At 33.4% G+C, this 15,686-nt stretch overlaps 1 protein-coding gene across 7 annotated transcripts; it reads right to left on the bottom strand.

Annotated features, from left to right (window-relative positions):
• Positions 1–6,103: 6,103 nt before the first annotated feature.
• LOC136202118 (disease resistance protein At4g27190-like) lies at positions 6,104–9,525 on the bottom strand. Of its 7 annotated transcripts, none has more exons than XM_065992598.1 (6): positions 9,314–9,525; positions 8,551–8,978; positions 7,204–8,271; positions 6,947–7,126; positions 6,639–6,677; positions 6,104–6,505 (listed from the first exon to the last, which is right to left on the bottom strand). In XM_065992598.1, exons 3-4 carry the CDS (start codon positions 8,260–8,262, stop codon positions 7,058–7,060), a joined length of 1,128 nt encoding a protein of 375 aa, XP_065848670.1. In that variant the 5' UTR covers positions 8,263–8,271; positions 8,551–8,978; positions 9,314–9,525; the 3' UTR covers positions 6,104–6,505; positions 6,639–6,677; positions 6,947–7,057. The 7 variants fall into 7 exon arrangements, 5 of the variants coding, with proteins under 5 accessions (XP_065848670.1, XP_065848671.1, XP_065848669.1 ...); XM_065992599.1 differs by lacking the exon at positions 6,104–6,505 and having other exon boundaries at positions 6,541–6,677; positions 8,551–8,720; positions 8,804–8,978; XM_065992597.1 differs by lacking the exon at positions 6,104–6,505 and having other exon boundaries at positions 6,541–6,677.
• Positions 9,526–15,686: the final 6,161 nt, after the last annotated feature.

Below are 15,686 nucleotides of genomic sequence, written 5' to 3'. Positions count from 1 at the left end.
AATTTATATATATAATTGATGTTAACATACACCAAACTTTTTCAATGAATATATATGGACCCTTTACATTTCATACATTTTGATTTCTATTTTGTTTTATTTTGAGTATGAGAGCCTTTTGAATGTGAGTGGCATTAGATTGTTGGGGGCATTATGACTATATATATAAAATTAGAAATGTGAAATGAATCCATGTAATTATATTCTAATCAATTTTATTCTTAAATATTTTTTTTATTTTATTTTGAGACCATTCAGGTATTGTTGGGTTAGGGGAGTGTGCTTTTTTTAGAAAGAGAAAGCTCCAAAAAAATGGTGAAATTTTAAATGTCATTTTGAAAAAAAAATTGATTTTTAAATATTTTCATTTTGAGACCGATAATGGTCATTGCGAGGAGTTAATTAAAATTTAGTCACCACATGTGATAAACAAACTTAAAATTGAGTGATTTTTATATTAGATCTTGAAATTTAGTGGCAACACCATTAAAAAAAATCAAAATTCATTAGTCATGGGTGTAATTTACCCTTATATATAAGGGGAATGTAACAAAGTAAAAAAATTTCCAAACGATGCGACTAGGATATGTTTAAGGTTATTCGTTGTACTAAAATCAATTATCTCAAAATTAAAATCATTTGATTGAACCGTTTTACACTTTCTTCTCCAAATCCATTTTGAAGCTACATAAAAATCATTATAGTTCATGTCAAGTAGTTATAATTTCTGATTTTAAGATAAAATAATGATTCAATTAATGATTTTTTTTTTAATTTAGAACTTAATTGATAAGTTCAGTAGTTTAAGACCTTAATACATAAAAAAAACTGAATCAAAAACTATAATTTGCATCAACAATGTGATTTTGCGTTATAATTATGAATAATATTTTTCTTTAACAATGAATATGGGACCCATAACATTATATACAAAAAAAAAAAAAAAAAAAAAAGAGAAGACTCATATAATACGCTTAATGGCCCCTGAACTTATCCAAACAAAACTTGACTCACTCTAAATTGGCAATAGACAACTTGTGAAAAAAGTCGACAAAACATTACAAAATGCATTGATTGATGTAATTTAATTCCACATACACTAAACTTTTTCAATAATATGAATATGGGACCATTACATTTATCTTTTATATATAAACAAAAAAGGAGACTCACATAATATAATAATAGGTCCACATGACATGAAATGAACATATGGGCTTGAATTTTATTTTTATTCCTTTTTTTTGGGTTGACGGGCATTATGACTATTAGATATATATAAGATTTTTTTTTGAATCAATATATAAGGGGTAAATTACACCCATATCCACTACTGACCTTTATTCATTTTCACATTATAGCCACTGAACTTCATTTTTTTCTGGTATGGCCACTGAACTTTATACTTTTTAACACCGATGGCCACTTAACATCTCAAAATGACCGTTGACGGCTAAAAATAAAAAATCCAAAGCGTTAATGATATTCTAAAGAACTTTAATTCTTGAAACTTTTTGTTTTGAGGTCATTTGGGTGCTGTTTGGTTATGAGAGAGAAAGTGAATTTTTAGAGAGAACACCAAAAAATGTGATTTTCGAAAATAAAAAATGTGTTTTCATGGTAAATGTCGTTCTGAACAACTTTAATTCTTGAATATTTTTACTTTAAGGTCGTTAACGATTGTTAACGGTCATTTTGAGAAGTTAGTTAAAATTGAGTGGCTACCGGTGTTAAAAAGTGTAAAGCTCAGTGGTCATACCATGAAGAAAAAAAAGTTTAGTGACCATAATGTGAAAATGGGTAAAGTTGGCCATTGGTGTAATTTGCCCAATATATAAGATTAGAAATGTGAAATGAAATAATTTCATTTTGGTTGATTGATGGATGTTAACTCCACATCCAAATTTCTTCAATTATTAATTTATTAGACTCATCACATGCATCTTTATCTTTCATATATAGCAAAAGGAAGGGGTAAATTACACCTATACCCATTTAACTTATGCTTTTTTTTTTTTTTTTTTTTACTTTAAAAATTAACATAAAAGCCACTCAAGTTTACGATTTTTAACACGAGTGGCCACTGAACTTACCTGAATAGCTTTAAAATATTTTTTTAAGAATTAAAGTTGATTAGAATATCATTAATTCTTATAATTTTCTTTTATTTTGAGGTCTCAAACAGTCGTTTTGAGACATTGAATGAATATGAGTGTTAAAAATCCTAGAGTTGAGTGACTTTTGTGTTTAGTTTAGTGACCACACTGTTACAAAAGCAAAAATTCAATGGGCATGGGTGTAATTTACCCTTATATTATTAGGGTAACGTAAAAAAGTTAAAAGATTGTACCGACAGAAACCAAGGTTTTCATTTGGAACTAAACAATGACCTCAAAATAAAATCAGCGTTGAGAGCTTCAAAATTGAAAATTTCAAATGCTTAATGATGGTCTAAATAATTTTAATTCTCTAACTTTTTAATTTTGAACTCATTCATTTATGTATTTTCAAGTGGGAAGAAGGAATTTTATCATTAAAAAAAGTTGGGAGAAGGAAAGTTAATGTTTTATACAAATAACTTATATGAGTTAGTTTAAAAAAAGTTCCACATCTTTTTTTGTGATTTAGTAATAGAATTAGACATTAATATTTTTAAATTCGAAAAAATATTTAATTTTTTTTTTGCCTAACTCGTGCAAAATGCAATATAATTTTTTATTTTTTCACGTCTATTCATGTGTTTAATATCTGTTACTAATTAGTAATAAAATGTCACACATATAAGTGTAGATGATAAAATTTGTGACTGACAAGACAGTTTGATGATTTATTTCTTAAATTGACCAAATTTGTCAATCTTAAAGGTAAAATTGCTATTACTTTAGAGGTAAAATTACATCATTTTGGACGTTAGATATAAAATTGCTCATAACTGTCAATGTTGTAGGTATATCCCTGAAAAAAATCAATTATCCTCGTACTTTTAAAATATCATAGTTATCGTCTAAATTTAGTTAAACCAACCTACTAATCTCATAAAAGTGACGAAATAAAGAGAGATTTTAGTTGAAATGGGTACACATTAGCAAGTTTAAAAAAAACAATAGATCACGCTAGTAGTACCTTTAGAGTTAATAAACCACTTTAAATAAATTAATAGAACTTTTTTATAAATGAGTACTACTAAGCCGATAATAAAATACAGGCTTAATACACATTTCTCCCCAATTTGCTCGGTTGACCTCTCAACTTTTAAATTATCTCGATATGCCCTTTAACTTACTTAAAATATCTGATAGCCCCTTTAAATTGTTTAAAATGCAATCAACTAATCATTTGGTTGCAAAGAACATACAGAAGATATGCGGTTCTAATATCAGAGGATAAATTTTAAGATTCCACCAGTAAAAACTTTTTTTTTTTTGATATGTTTTAATCTATTATCTAAATTATAAATCATAGCTAATTTAATTTGTGGTTTGATAGGCTTAACAACGTCCAAAATGGGAAGAATCAATTCCAAAAACATTTCAACTATCTCCTCCACAAAAAAAAAAAAAATAGAATGGATAGCAAAGGTAAAGATAATACAGAAAAGCTAATTTGGACTGTTAAGAAATAATTGAGAGTGTGGTCCCTTCCCTATGTGTGAACATATTTCTGCTTTATTTACTTAATTTTCTTTTTTGAAGAATTGCTTTATTGACTTACTTTCACTCATACAAACACATATTTATTTCAATTTATATAGCCATTTTCTATTAGTACTATATACTTTCAACTATCTCCACAAAAACAGAGGATTTTTCCTAAAAATAGTGTCTATTTTGGCATTATTGATGAAGGTAATCTCAGATTAAATTTATTGCACACTATAATATTAAAAAGTTTAAATCGGGTTAGTTAAAACCCGTGAATGGATCACCGGTTTCAGAAATTATGAAGATCCCGGTATTTGATTTACCGGGGTCACTGCCATGTCTGCCAAAAGCAGACATGGCAATGTAGAGACCGGTTAATGATTAACTGATCTCTTAACACCGGTGAATGGATCACCGGTGTCACTGGGCGTGCGAATCTCACTTTAGTGAGATTTGCACGCAAACTCTGCTTCCTCCTTTGGAGAAGTCCGTGAAGGGGCAAAATGATGTTTTGCTCCTTTGATTCTGAAAATTATAAAAATGACCATTTTCAACAGTGAATGAATCACCTGTGTCTGGAGATCGGTTAATCATTAACCGGTCTCCTCACTGTCATGTCTGCTTTTGACAGTGACTCCGGTAAATGAAATATCGGGATCTTTGCAATTCTTAAAACCAGTGATCCATTCACTGGTTTCAACTAATCTGGGTTAAATTTTTTAGCATTACAGTGTGTAATAAATTTAACCCGGGATTACTGTCGTCAATAATTCCAAAATAGACATTATTTTTAGGAAAAATCCAAAAACAGAATGGATACCGAAAGTAAAGATAATACAAAAAAGCTAATTTGGATTGTAAAATATATATATTTTTATTATTGCTATATATTTTTAAGAGTAAATTTCAATAAAACCCATTTAGTTTCACTAATTTTCAGATAAACGACTCTGGTTTACTTTTTGTCCAAACGATGACTGAGGTTTTCAACTTTAGTAAAATAAGGATTTTTTCAATTGATACTATTAAAATCACCATTGACGATTTCAAAAATGATATATTTTAAGAACTACTAATATTCTTAGCAACTTTAATTCTTCAACTTTTTTATTTCGAGATTATTTAGATGATGTTTGGTAAAGAGAGAGAAAGTTAATATTTAGAGAGAGAAAGTTTCAAAGAAGATGATTTTCTAAAATGGAAAATGTAGTTCCATAGAAAATATGACATTGAACAACTTTAATTCTTGAAACTTTTCATTTTCAGTCGTTAAAGATAGTTTTAATATTAAAAGTGTGAAACCTCAATCATTTTCAGCCATTTATCTAAAAATTAGTAAAATCACAAGGTTTATTTGAACTTTACCCTATTTTTAACAGTTTCTTTACCCCCATTTAAGAAAAAAAAAATTGGTAGAGTGGTTCAGAAAAGTATATGATTATTAAATTACAGAGCATGGTTATAAAACAATGTCCGATTAGGTTTGATCATGATTGCAGCGTAATTTGATCAAGCCAGACCTTTTTTTCAATGTATAATTACTATTAGGTTCTTAGTTTTATTCTTTGTTTAATTTATTTTTAAGGGTTAATTTGTATTTGTACCATCTATTTTTTTAACCCTGAAAACAGATATGGTAAGGAGTTGATTTACCACATTCTAGATTGCACGGAAATTCATTTTCAGTATGAAAACGTTGAAAACCACTACACGAAGCTTGTTTCTATAATATTGAAAATAGACAACGTGTTTCTAAATGAAAACATTTGTGTCCGCAAACGCCACCTATTTCCAATTCCGACTAAAATTCTAACGAATTGAAATTCTTCTTTAACTAGAACTGTTTAATTGATTATAACCTATTCCATAAATTATAGCTATTGCCACTCACTAAGAAATATATAGTAATCTTTGTTTTAAATACAATATTAAAAAATCAATACTAATCTATATTTTTATTTTTTAATATGTACACTATTCCCATGTTTCAATTTCCTAGAAATAATGTTTCCATATTCATGTGCATGTGCGTTTCTGTGCAACATAAATCATGTTATTGAATAAAATTAATTTATTAGGGACGTTTCTCTTCTTTGAGAGCTTGTCTTTGTAAGCATCTCTAATAGGGTGACATGGCTCTCTAAATTGTCAAATTTAGCTAGCCAATTAGAGAGAGAGCACTCCAACAAGGTGACATAGCTCTCCAAAATATATAGCTAGCCATTTTCACTAACTAAATTTAGCTAGTCCCTTTGGCTAGCTAATTCTATTTTTTATTACGCTTTCTCTTTCTTCTTTGTTTCTTTTTTCTACTTTCTTTAAATTTATTCACTTTTAATGATAAAATAATCAATTAGAGAGTCAAATAGCTAGCATGGTTGGAGTTAAATATAAATTTGGCTAGCTAAATTTGACTACACTAATATTTTATATTATTTTAGAAAGTCATATAGCTAGTTAGTATTGGAGATGATCTTAGATCATTACAATCTGAACAATTTACAATTTACAATTTCATCTGCATATGCATATCAAATCCTGGCTCCACCACTCAAATCCTGGCTCCACCACTCAAATCCTGTCTCGGCCAACTAAAGCACTCCTCTCGGTAACTAACTCTCATAAGAACCCAAAAGCACGTGTCTCTTAATTCCTAAATTATCCTTTAGTCCTATTATCATATTATCTATCACATACGAATACATCATTTCATGACTATTATGAAGCAACATAAGAGAAGGGACAAAGAAGAAATATAAGAGAGGGGGTGGTAAAGAGACAAACCACAAACTTGTGAGAGAAGATTGTATGGAGCAGCAAAATGACCAAACCACCATCTGGCAAGAATGTATGGTAACAAAATGCTGAATAAGACAACAAATAAAGGCACAAAAAGGGCTTATCAAAGAGATGACAGTGGACATTTTATTACAAGGATAACTGTGAATACATATGCAAGAACAAAAAACGCAGATTATCCAAACCCGCAGCACACACCTGCTGCCAAACCAGTAGCCTAAGCCTGCAATCAAGCACCTGCAAAAAAAAAAAAAAAAACCAATGAGAACTATTTTGGGGAGATATGGGATTAAAATGAGAAAATATGAGAAAAAGAACATAATACAGTAATATTTAATCATGACAAGTTCAAACACATGTAACATATACTAAATAGTTGCAGAAGTTTGAAACAGAGTGTATCAGATACTTCATATATGTAAATCTGATATTTGCAGTGGTAGAGAACACATCATATCATAAAGTACACAACAAAAAACAAGTACCAAAGGTTGAGTTTAAGAAACCTTTGTGCCATTGTATTTTTTTCTTCTGAGAGTTCATCAGGCACTCATTGACTCATCCAGCAGCAGTAACACCTTTCAAAGATGCCGAACAAATTACATGAGTAGCAAAAATCAGAAAAGTTCATATTTCAAACACTTGCATTCCCGCACCGCCAAGCTTGTTAAATTAGGGAAAGAAACCTGCAAATCAAATGTTGTGTTTATATATATATATATATGGAAACAAAAATCAAATTCGACTAGAAAAAAGAGCATACCAGTTCATTGAAAAGCAATTCCATTGGTGCAGTTCCCTCTTTTATTTTGCAAAAGCCTGTGAGATTTGGTAGATAGTGGAGCTTCAAGGAACTCAATTGATTGAACTCGATCACTTCATTGTTGCAATGCTCATCTTCACTTCCTTCAGAAACTATAGCTTCCAGGTTTTTACAAGATTCAACTTCAATTTCTCGAAGGTGAAGTAAACATTTGGCTGATGAAAATGAAAAGAGGCTCTTCAATTTATCACAACGATGGATTTTTATGATTCCTAATTCACCAAAAGACCCCATCTCTAGTTGACCATGACACATCTTCTCCAAGCTCATTAAATCAATTAGATCCAACGACTCCAAGTTGGGAAAGGCAGGGCAAGAAGCCCGCATTGTCGACTTGATCAGATGTTGAATACTAGAATCATTTTCAATGTGTAGATGCTTCAATTGCGGAAAGCCTTCTCGATCTAGATCATAAAATACACTCTCAATTCCCACTGCTTCAGATAAAGATAGATCTTCAATCCCTCTCAACAACACTTCAATCCCATCCTCCAAATGAATACCTGCATCTAGCTTTAGCTTTAGCGTTCTTGATCTTTCATCGTTCCCTTCCCAGTTACCCCATCCATCACCTATGGATATCTTATAACTTCTTAACCCATGAAAGAACCTGCAACCTTGTGGTATCGACTTAGAATTTTCAATTTGTATTTCTAAAGTTGAAAGGTTAGGCAAACTCTCTAACTCCACAAGTCTCGCATTACCATTGGCATTCCATCGAACAAAACTGTTAAGCATGTACAGTTCTTCTAAAGAGCTCAGTTTTGATAACACATTTTCAGGAATTACTTGGAGATTGGAGCAATTTCTCAAATCTAATTGCTTCAGTTGAGTCAATGCCTCTATTTCTTTAGGCAATTCAACAATCTTCGAGTCTGCAAAACTAAGCAACTCTAGTTGCTTCAACTTTCCAATGGTAGCTACATTATCCAATCGGCATCCATGCAAACACAATGTCTGGAGCTTTGTAAGTGAACCAAGTGATACAGGAAGAGGCATCAGACATACCTGAAAAATGAACAACCTTTAAGTTTTGAATCCTTTCGAAAAAGGAATCGGGCATTTCTAGAGAAAGATCTTCGGTGAAAAGTAAAAACAATTCTGCCTCTGGTTCTGAAAAAAACCCAACAACACATTCAAAAGTATATTATACGCAACTAAAGTAAAATAGTGTATTAAATACTTCATATATGTAAGTCTGATATTTGCAGTAGTAGAGAACACATCATATCATAAACTTTAAAGTACACAACAAAAAACAAGTATCAAAAGTTGAGTTGAAGAAACCTTTGTATCATTGTATTTTTTGCTTCTGAGAGTTCAAGTTATAATATTGCAATTTCATCAGGCTTTAGAACTTCAATAGCTTTTATATTTTGCATTAATAGTCTATCCAGCAGTAATATAAGAAATTGGACACTCGTTGACCCATCCAGTAGTAACACCTTTCAAAGATGCTGAACAAATTACATTAGTAGCAAAAATCAGAAAAGTTCATACTCTTACAATTCAAAATTGCAATATTATCAACAAGCTCTACCTCTGGTTCATTAGCCAAAGGTCCCAGCAAGTGCAATCTTTTGATAATTCGCCACCATTCTTCTTGTGAAATGGAGGATCAAGTTATGCCAGGGTAAACAACTTGTGAACCTCATTCCCGGTAAGTTTCTTCCTTCTGATTTGCGGTCCATATGTTATATTATCTGCAACTGTGCCTAAATAGATGAAATCCACAATCAGTGAACTAAGTTGGAGTATCTAGTCATGGAAATTATGCTAGAATTATTGCTGCAGGAGCCGCATTTACTCCTCACTATTTCAAGTTGTATTCAAGCTACATTCTACCTCTGCCTAATCTAAAAATATAACACCACTGTTACATTCTTTGTTTAAACAACTGAAAATCCTCCCTTGATTTAAACAACCATTCTTCACTGTTTTTTTAATAGGCTCATTGATTTTTAGATCAATTTGTTGCGAAGAAGTTACAATGCCGGATTTATGAACAAATTAACTAATTTAACCAAATTTAATAAAAAAAAAACCTAACCTGATTGAGAGGAAGAGAGGGAGAAAGGAAGGGAGGGGAAACGAAAGCAGGGATACTCTGGCGCCGGACGACAGAGGTGGGGAGCCGGGAGTGACGGACATGCGCTACTCAAAGTCGCCGGAGCTCATGCTTCAAAGGAAAGAAAGAAGGATACGGAGAGCAAGAGGAGAAAGAGAAAAGTGGACTGTGGTGGACTGAACCGGAGCTCTAGGCGGTGGTTATGGGTAAAATAATTCAATGGTGACAAAAATAGACCTATAATTTTGGGTGTCGTTAAATCCAGCCCCATTTTTCCACCCCTAGCCCCGTGAAAGGACGAAATTACCTTTTCATAGGTTTTGGGGTGGAAAAATCACTTTTTTTTTCCTCTCTCGATGCAAGGGCGTATGGACATCACGCCTCACCACATGGTGGGGCGTGTGAAGATCACGCCTTCCCGTGTGGCCGAGCGTGATAGCCCTACGCTTCACCGAGTTGTCGAACGTATGAGTATCATGCCCTACCACTCGGTGAGGCGTAGGGCTATCACGCCCGGCCACACGGGAAGGCGTGATCTTCACACGCCCGTGTATCGAAAGAGCAAAAAAAATGTGTTATATATCCCGTATATATGCCATTAAACCCGTAAATAGTCCGTTAAATGTACTTAACAAAAAAAATTTAAAAACATAAAAATTAAAATAAACATTAATAAACATAAACATTTATAAACGTAATATATACAACAAAAAGTGTTCAAATGTATGAAGTTATAAAAAAAAAAATAATCTAGTTCGCCCGACGCCACGCATCCATAAACTCATCCATCTCCCTCTTAATGCGTGGAACATCCTCGTCATATCGGTGGGTAGCCGCTAGTTGGGTGACACGCCACAACCAACTAACCCACTGCAAAAAAAAAAAATCAATAAATAAATAGTTAAAATTAAAAGCATATAAACCAATACAAAATAATAATATTAAAAAATAATAAACTTACCAATTCGCTATTGGCGCGAGAATGCTGTACCGGTCCAGCCTGTGGTGCATGAAGGAGATGGGGATGCGAATACTGCATATACCAATCTATATAAGCAGGATCACAGGCAGTGGGATCGTATCCGACTGGTCGGCATCTCCTCCGATCGATGCCCCGAGCCGATGGAAATCTCCGCCAGGTGTCCTCAACTGTGACTAAGGAATGCGTGAGCTTGTACGATAACGACTTCCATGGTCGTACTGCTTTATCAGGTCTAATACGCTCAGCTGGGATAGGCTGAGTATATCCGACCTGTCGCAGCGCTCGGTCGGGCATATACGAATCGACGATGTCTCTACACCGTATCCAACCGGCGTAGGACACCCGAAGCCGATCATCATCAGCGACAGGACCATAAGGCAACCACGTCACCTGGAAAAAAGTAATACTCAATTATACAAATAATATACTATAAATAATAATTAAATAAATTCTAGAATTTTATAAAATACCTCTGCCGTCGTCATACGATCCAGCTGCCCCCGAAAGGTATCTAGTCGGGCGGTCGTCTTGCCTGGGACCCCGACCTCCCATCTCAGTGCACGGGCATGGTCAGCTGGGATCAGGTGAGCTCCTCTATGCGGCCGGAAAACCGGAAAATACTCATATATCCATGCCTGCAGTAGGGTCAAACATCCGCATATACCGGAGCAATCTCCTCTGCTCGCTATCCCCAGCTGCCGGTACAACATGGCTAATGTGGCAGACCCCCATGATAGTCCAGCTGCCCCGCTGACACCGCTGTAAACCTCATGAAGATGGGCCGGCCTAATCCTATCTCCACTTTTGTCAACAAACAGAGTGGATCCAAGCATAAGCCACATCCACGCCGCTGCCCGAGTAGCGTCATCCCTACCCTCACCCAGTAGCCTCTGTACAGCCGCAACAAATACACCTCCACCTGACCATAAACGACTAGTCGGCAATAGAAGCTCAGCCTGACTCACCCCAAACATCATCATGCACATGGCATGAAGCGAGTCAACAGGGGGAGACTCGGACACCATCTGACCGTCGATCGGGATCCGAAGAATGTGCCACACATCATGCAGCTGGATAGTCATCTCACCGACCGGCATGTGGAAGGAGTTCGTATCAGGCTGCCACCGCTCCACGAACGCAATCAATAGCGGAGTGTCGAGGTTCCTGAACATGGCACGTGGAAGGTGGGACAAACCAGTCCTCTCGATCATCTCCCTCAGCTGTAAAATGACACATAAAATTATAAAATTACAGAATGTTTTGTATGTTTATAGTTAAAAATACGAATTACAATAAATGTTGACACACTATATTATGCTTACCTCGGGTGACGCATCAGAAAACCACTGACACAAATCTTTGCATGCTGCTGATCTATTATAGCATGTCAGAAACGACCGAATCTCCCCTCCCAACATCCGTGAGACAACATGTCCTAGAAAACTAGGAATCACGGAACCATCAACGAGACCACCAGCAACCGGTCCAGTAACTACCCATCTCTCGTCCTCACTAGCTTTGGAACGTTTGCTTGTCCCTGATAATTATAAAATTATACTCAATTATACTAAAAAATACTAAATTATACTAAAAATACTAGATTATACTATAAATACTAAATTATACTAAAAAATACTAAAAAATACTAAAAAATACTCAATTATACTAGATTATACTCAATTATACTTAAAAAATACTAAAAAATACTAAATTATACTAAAAATACTAAATTATACTATAAATACTAGATTATACTATAAATACTAAAAAATACTAAATTATACTAAAAAAATACTAAAAAAATACTAAATTATATTAGATTATACTCAATTATACTCAATTATACTAGATTATACTCAATTATACTAAAAATACTAGATTATACTATAAATACTAAATTATACTAAAAAATACTAAATTATACTAAAAAATACTCAATTATACTCAATTATACTAGATTATACTCAATTATAGTCAATTATACTAGATTATACTAAATTATACTAAAAATACTAGATTATACTATAAATACTAAATTACTAAAAAATACTAAATTATACTAAATAATACTAAAAAATACTCAATTATACTAGATTATACTCAATTATACTCAATTATACTAGATTATACTCAATTATACTAAAAAAATACTAAATTATACTATAAATACTAAAAAATACCTGTACCCGCAAAACGACCTCCTACGCGCTGGGTCGGCTGTCTCCCCGGGGTCGGCTGCTCATCGCTCTCCTCAACCTCGCGATCATGTGCAACAGCGGACTGTCGCACTGTCCGGGCTGCCACATCGAGGTAGTCCTGCAAAGAATCGCTACCGGGCTCTCTGTCATCAAAATCAGTCGCCCCCTCTGCGTCATGAATATCGGCCTGATCCGCAATCGGCCCCCTCCTCAACTGCTCCGTCGCAGCCCCTCTCAGCCTACGACTAGATACATCTACACCATGCAATCTCGTTTGGCGTGGTGTATCATCCTCGTCGTCCATATCTAGACGACGAGCAGATGACGGGATGGATTTTCCACCCCTAGTAGGCCGCTCCGTCTACATAAAAAAATTATACTAAATTAATAAAATTGTAAATATACTATAATTATAAAATTATAATAAATTATACTAAAGTTTTAATCAATTTATACCAAAATTATAAAATTACCCTAAATTAATAAAATTGTAAAAATCATGCTAATACTATACTAAAATTAAACTAAAATTAATAAAATTTTAAATAATATAAATTAAACTAAAATTAATAAAATTTTAAATAATATAAATTTTAAAAACCCACGTGGGCGTAAGGGAATCACGTCCGAACCATTGGTAGGGCGTATGAGTATCACGCCCTCCCTGCGGTTCAGGCGTATGGCTATCACGCCCTCACCATTGGTAGGGCGTGATGCTCATATGCCCGAACCGCAGGGAGGGCGTGATACTCATACGCCCGACCTGCGATTCCGGCGAATTCCAAATAAAACAACACAGATTCGTTACGAGCTCGAATTCAACGAAATAAAGCGGTGAATCTTACCACTTTATCTTTTCCTTTACGTCTTCTGTCACCATCCATGATTCGGCTCAATGTGTTGTCCGGATTTGAGCAAAAAACGTGTAGGGTTCTTGAGAGGTTTTGGAATTTTTGAAATTTAGTCCAAAGGGTATTTCGGTCAATTCTAGGGGCTAGAGGTGGGAATTAGTGGCTACGTTTAGTAACCCACATAATTTTTTTTGAACCATAACGTAATGTAAAAAAAAAATATCAATTTAGATCTGGATAACGGAACCTATACATCACACTTTATTTTTTTCTGTAAATTGTATATAGAGATAGAAATCATAACTTAACACGTATCACACTTTATTATCGAGACCCAAATTGGTACTCCCTTTTAAAAGTTAAACCTACATTGTTGTTATTTTGTACGTAGAGTCTAAATTGATATTTTTTTTTGAAACCATAGACATATTTTGGTACATATAGACACTATCCCTTTTATCAATTATATTAAGAAATCTTGGCTTAATATATTACTAGCTTCTTGAACTTGTCCATAAAAGTAACCTATTTCATATCATCAGTTCCGAAAACTTGTCCATAATAGTAAATTAACTCTTTGAACTTTGCAAGTGTTTCACCAGCTCCTTATAACAACTAAATACAAAAACTTATTAAATCTAAATTCTTAAAGTGCATCTTCATATATTAGAGAGGTAATTTTTTCTCTTCTTCTACCTTTCAACCTATTATAAGAGTTAGTATTGCATGTTTGAAAGATCGAATGAATGAGGACCGGAGTTAGTATTATGGTTTTTGTATTTAGTTGTTACGAAATAAACACGTACAAGAAGTTGGTGAGACATTTGTAAAGTGCGGAAAGCTAATTACTTTCATGGATAAGTATAGAGAGTTGGTGATACGAAATAAACAAGTTTTTGGAACTGGTGAGACAATAACAAAATTCAGGAAACCAATCTACTTTTATAGACAAGTTAAAAGAACTATTAATGTATTAGGCTATCAATCTTTGTATTAGCAAAATGTACTATAGAATTCACATGAACCATTACATCTAATAAAGTTAAATTTAAATTGTGACCGTCTGTTAGTGCCTATATAAATACTTCTACAGTATATTGTAATTTTTATGTTGTGAGTAGTCCATATAAACACGATTACAATATATTGTAATGTTCTTAATTTTATTTGTATTAATATTTTTGTTCTATTTAAAATATTAATTTACTCTTACTTAAAAATCAATTACATCTATGTATTTTTTAGAATTTCATCCCAATTTGTTCTGATTTCTTTTTCCTATTAGTTTGTTGATGAACATCTTCTTTTAGAAGGGTTTCCTCTCCACATTGAGAGTTAGGGTTTCCTCAAGATTTTATTTACTGTTGTTTCACAATTCTTTGCTACAGGCTGCGACTTTTTCTGATTGGTGGCTATCCTTTTTATGTCTGCTTTATTGTGTGTGTTTTTTTTTTTTGTTGTTGTCTATGTTATTATGGAGAACACAATGCGAAGGAGTTTGTGCTGCAGGAAATCTTGATGATCATGGTGGAGCATGGTGGTTAAGGGGCATTGATGGGCATCTATTTCTTGTTGATAAAAGTGAGGTCGTCTTTTATATTTTTAATCAAAACTTTAGTTTAGAAGAATAATTTTGAGCAACTCAAGAAGCCCGTAGGATTTGATAATTATTTATGTGTTAACCGAAAGGGTCGTAGGGGATGGATTGGCTATAGTTTGAAATAATGACATTAACATTAATATTTTGAGCTACTCTCTGTTTCATATATTGATGTTGTGTTTAACGATGGCAGATCAGGGGATTGGAAGTGTATGAGATTCTATTGCCAACCTGGTGGTTCTAAGCATGCCTTGTCTTGGCGCTTGCTTGGAGTGCTTCATTCTAGATCCTCTCTCCCTTGATGTGTGCTTGGAGATATGAATTGTATTTTAACTCGTGATGACAAGAGAGAGGGTCAGTATCTCTCATTTTGAAATTTTGAAGATCTTGTTTGGAAATGTTAAAATTATATCTGTACCATTTCACAAGTTAGGGCACTTCCATAAAAACATTAAGGTCAAATTTGATTTGATCCTTGTTTCTCATAATTGTGTATCTAAACTTGTTAAGATGCCAGAACTTTAGAGAATTAGAGACCGTTTCTTAAAAAAATGTCAAACATAAATAAATGACAAATACAACTATAAAGTGTCAAACGGGGAAAAAAGTAAAATTAAACCCATTTATTTTACTTCTATCAATATGCGATTACAAAATGCAAATGAGTTTCTTGACAATTTATAGGCTTGAGGTCATCATTTCAACGAACATCAAATCTAATTGC

This window comes from Euphorbia lathyris, chromosome 8 (genome assembly GCF_963576675.1).
Source record: "Euphorbia lathyris chromosome 8, ddEupLath1.1, whole genome shotgun sequence".
NCBI lineage: Eukaryota > Viridiplantae > Streptophyta > Magnoliopsida > Malpighiales > Euphorbiaceae > Euphorbia > Euphorbia lathyris.
This window is presented reverse-complemented; position numbering and strand designations above follow the sequence as displayed.

Coding starts and splice junctions, on each gene's coding strand:
- LOC136202118 (XM_065992598.1), bottom strand. CDS start 8,262: ATGCCTCTTCCTGTATCACTTGGTTCACTTACAAAGCTCCAGACATTG. Junction 7,127..7,203: donor AATTGCTTTTCAATGAACTG/GTATGCTCTTTT, acceptor TTTGATTTGCAG/GTTTCTTTCCCTAATTTAAC.